The sequence below is a fragment of the Notothenia coriiceps genome, unplaced genomic scaffold (assembly GCF_000735185.1).
Source record: "Notothenia coriiceps isolate Sejong01 unplaced genomic scaffold, NC01 NC01_scaffold00036518, whole genome shotgun sequence".
Classification (NCBI taxonomy): Eukaryota; Metazoa; Chordata; class Actinopteri; order Perciformes; family Nototheniidae; genus Notothenia; species Notothenia coriiceps.
The window spans coordinates 382,684-386,597 of record NW_011369219.1 but is presented as its reverse complement, the minus strand read 5'-3'; the positions used below and the strand labels follow the sequence as shown (position 1 = coordinate 386,597).

The following is a 3,914-nucleotide window of genomic DNA, read 5'->3' as shown; positions in this document are numbered from 1 at the left end:
TCCGTCTGGGAGCTACTAGACCGCTCCGCTCCTTCTGTTTCAGTTGGTCGAGACTGGTTCCCGATCTCAGTCTCGACCTCGTTTCAGTCGCTGCTGCATAGTGTTAGTCAATTTTCCTTTTCTAATAACTCCAATTTTCCTTTGTGAAGAGATAATCTTAGACATTCGTCGTGACTGTGGTTACAGGACCGAAGTACCTTCATGAAATTACGACGGAAGTATAGCCGAAACTCGTCATCTTTTCACTGATATCAAACGAAATCGATTTTACAACGACCTAATATGGGGCTGGACAAAGGGTCGCTTTGAGAACACCAAACTTCCCCGTTCTCATTTAAGTCCGACCCCGAAACGGTCGAATGTTATTCTCGTGTTGCCACTTTTTCCCAGTAACAATTTGCATTTATGTTTCTTGACTATGTTTTTCTTTTTTCCTTGGCCTTGTGTTTAATATTAGTTTAAGCTAAAAAACCAAAAGAGTTTTAGGATTTCCAATTATCTGATTTGTAAAATTCTGTAGGTGATGAAACCGAGTGTCGAACTTCCAAGAGACCTCCCGTCTTCTTTGAAGCTACCTAGCTCGCTCGTTTTCTTTCGAACTCCCTCTAGGGCCTCTTGGAGGGCTTTCTTCTCTTTGGTCAACTTGGCAATGATTTCATCTTGAGATGACATTTCCTCAACAAGGTTCTTAACCTGTAAATGTTGATAACAATTTGAGTTAACACAAATGTTTTAATCTCCCTGAAAATGCATGATTGAAAAGCCGTCTCGTAACCTTGTTCTCAGTGGCATGTTTCTCTGTTTCCAGTTTGGCCAGGGTGAGCTCCAAGTCATCGATGTCTTTCTTCAACTCAGAGCACTCGTCCTCCAGCTTCCTCTTCTTTGCAGTCAGCTCACCATTTATTTCCTCCTCATCCTCCAGTCTCTCAGAAATCTCTTTGCATTTGGCCTCAAGCTGGATTTTCGCTTTAATGAGCCCCTCACACCTCTCCTCTGCATCACTGAGGGTGTCACCTTCCTAGATTTGAAATGACATAAAATAAAAATGATATTTATTGAACTTTAAAACCAGGATTTCTGGACAAGCAATAGCCTCTTTCTATTTTAACCTACAGACTGCATTTGTAGCTCCAAGTCATTCTTCTCCTGCAGCAGAGAAACCATCTTCTCCTCCAGCTCCTTCTTCTTTGACAAAGCCTTTGCTAGATCTTCCTTCATCTTTTCAAAGTCCTCTTTCATTTGCACCATCTCCTTTTCACTCTCTGCACTCTTCAGCAGAGGCTTAATTCTGAAGTAGAGCTTCATCCATGGCCAGGTTTTGACATTCATGAATGCACGGATGTTGTACTGGATGGAGTAAATGGCCTCCCTGGGGACACAACACAAAGAAACAGATCTGAATTTTTTTCACATACACTTATTTAAGACAAAAGAATAGTTTCTTATTGCTGCACCTCCTACATCCCTTTTTGTGTATAAATGAGACACCAATACAGCGTGGACAGTTTCCTTCTGTGATCAATCAAGCTATAAAAACCCACCCTATAAATCTATACATCTGACAAACCTCTGCTCTTAGCACCAGAGCAACACACATATCCTGTGGTTTATCTGACCAATAATTGCTACAGTGAGAGAAGATTCAGAGTAGCCAGGACATCTTTGTACAAAAGCTTTTTTTTGCCAGCTGTCTTCCTACACTTGCAGACGTTGCTATCCCTACATTATGGAGTTCAAATCAGGTACTCAAAATCATGAAGAATTCGGCACATGTACAAAGCTCTCTTTCAATGTTTCTTTTGCTATAAGTGCTAAAGTATGTGTATCTTAGAAAATACTGATCAAACCTCCTCGCCATCATCTTGACGAACTCTCTCCTCATGAGGTAACCTCTGCAGAGAGCCTGGGTCATTGTGACCAGCTCGACCAGTTTCTCATCCCTCATCTCCTCCAGAGTACCCAGCAATCCAGCCTTGAAGAATACCTGACAATAGATGTGATCAAATATATTAACCAATCAAAATCAGTTTCAAGCTACTTATATGATTGCATTTAAATCTGTTAATTTACCTTGGTATGGCCAAATCTGTACTGTGATTGATCCACATCGATAGATTGCAGCAGCTTCTCTGAGGCCTTCTTGTTGTCGATGAACTGTCCCTCAGGAATGACACTAGCGTTCAATACTTTGTATCTGAAAAAAATTCACTTTAAATCAGATCTTCAACAGAACACAATTCAACAAATGTGGACTGAGAGGTACAGAAGCAGTAACTCTACCTCTGCTTGAAGTCAGCGTATTGGATCCTGCTGGGGAAGCCCTTTCTGCAGATCCTGATACCTTCCAGCACACCGTTACACCTCAGCTGGTGGATGACCAGGAAGTTCTCCATGAGACCTTAAACAGTAACAAGCACAATGTGTTGGAAGTGAAGCCCTTGCACAGATCAGTGACACTGAGAAAATGTGTATTTAGCAGACAGGACACGTATACAGAAAGAGGGATAGTTATGGGTTCACAGAGATCATAAAATGACTTTTATAACTCACCTGGTGTTTTTGATTCATTGGGAATCAAACAGCGCACAAAGTGTGGGTGAGTGCACCTTAAGTTAGTCATCAGCTTGCCCAAGTTTTCCTGTGGATGCATCAAACTTTTAAAATGTTCTCTAAAATCTTGACACAGACACGACTACAAGACCCTTCATGTTTCATACTCGTTCGATCATACATCTCCTCAACACATTACATAGAAAGTGTGGCAAATGAATGAGCTCAACACATATTTGTTTGTAAAGGTTGAATGGTAAAGGTTCTGTGATACGCCTGAAGGTATGTACAAACAAAATAAATATTGACTTTTGTTTTAGCCTCAAAGAGTTTGACGGATTGTAGATATAGGAAATGTGTCATCTCGCTTGCTTTAACCACCATTTGCCTTGTTGAAGGTCTTCCTATGCGTAGTTAATACATCAACTTGATATTAAATCTATGGCATTAAGGAGTTGCTGATAAACTACATTTACTGTATGCTTCATCTCTAACACTTGTTATCATCTCCTATTTTACATAATTCCCTGCATGATGGATAGTCATATAATTATATTTATAGGGTGACCAACATTTTTTATTTCTGACAATAATAATTACCCTAAAGAGAGCCGACACTGTCTGGAAGGATCCACCTTTCTTCTTGCCACCAGCCTTCTTTCCACCTTTAGCATCTGTAAAAAGCATTTATAGTTAGATTTTCCTTTCGTTTTTTGGTATTTAAATTACTACAAAGTATGATCACATGTTGCATAATACACTTTTTTCCTTTGGGGTAATTTTGTTTAAAGCCCCTCAGCTTCCCTCTTTCCTTCCCAACATAACAAATGGACTATACAAAGTACCCGTATTGTCTGGCTGAAATACCATGCATTAGTACATTTCTTAACCTGTTAAACCCCGAGCCTGTTTTTCAGGTTTCAGGCTCGAAAATGACATTCCCAGAACAAATGACCATATCTTCCCTTCTAAAAGGGTTAAATTAATAATCTTTTTTCTCAAAGTAATGATAACCCTGTCAGTTGGATGTAGAAAAGTCAGATTCAATATAGATGTTTTTTATTTTAAAGAAAATTCAGATTGAACATGGTAAAAAACTGTNTATTTCTGATTGGCTGGGCAGATTGCAAACCACGCCCCGTAAAACTCAAAAAAAGTTTTGTGAAGCCGTCATTTTATTATCCTAGCATTAGCATTATTAGCATTCTAATAATGCTAATGCTAGGATAATAAAATGACGGCTTCACAAAACTTTTTTTGAGTTTTACGGGGCGTGGTTTGCAATCTGCCCAGCCAATCAGAAATAGGAACCTTTTTCTCCCACGAAAGTCCCTGCTCTCTAGCAGGGACGGAAAAGAGGGTAA

At 39.7% G+C, this 3,914-nt stretch overlaps 1 protein-coding gene across 1 annotated transcript; it reads right to left on the bottom strand.

The window, feature by feature from the left end:
- Positions 1 to 495: 495 nt before the first annotated feature.
- LOC104963998 (myosin heavy chain, fast skeletal muscle-like) lies at positions 496 to 3,237 on the bottom strand. Its single transcript, XM_010792699.1, has 8 exons — positions 3,151 to 3,237; positions 2,551 to 2,638; positions 2,281 to 2,398; positions 2,071 to 2,194; positions 1,848 to 1,984; positions 1,114 to 1,369; positions 776 to 1,018; positions 496 to 693 (listed from the first exon to the last, which is right to left on the bottom strand). The coding sequence occupies exons 1-8, from the start codon at positions 3,235 to 3,237 to the stop codon at positions 496 to 498; spliced, it is 1,251 nt and encodes a 416-aa protein (XP_010791001.1).
- Positions 3,238 to 3,914: the final 677 nt, after the last annotated feature.

Bases quoted from the DNA above. Each gene is read 5' to 3' on its own strand.
- LOC104963998 (XM_010792699.1), bottom strand. From the start codon at position 3,237: ATGCTTTTTACAGATGCTAAAGGTGGAAAGAAGGCTGGTGGCAAGAAG. The intron at 2,639-3,150 runs GTAATTATTATT...ATGCATCCACAG, and splicing joins CAGTGTCGGCTCTCTTTAGG to GAAAACTTGGGCAAGCTGAT. The intron at 2,399-2,550 runs GTGAGTTATAAA...TTACTGTTTAAG, and splicing joins CAATGAATCAAAAACACCAG to GTCTCATGGAGAACTTCCTG.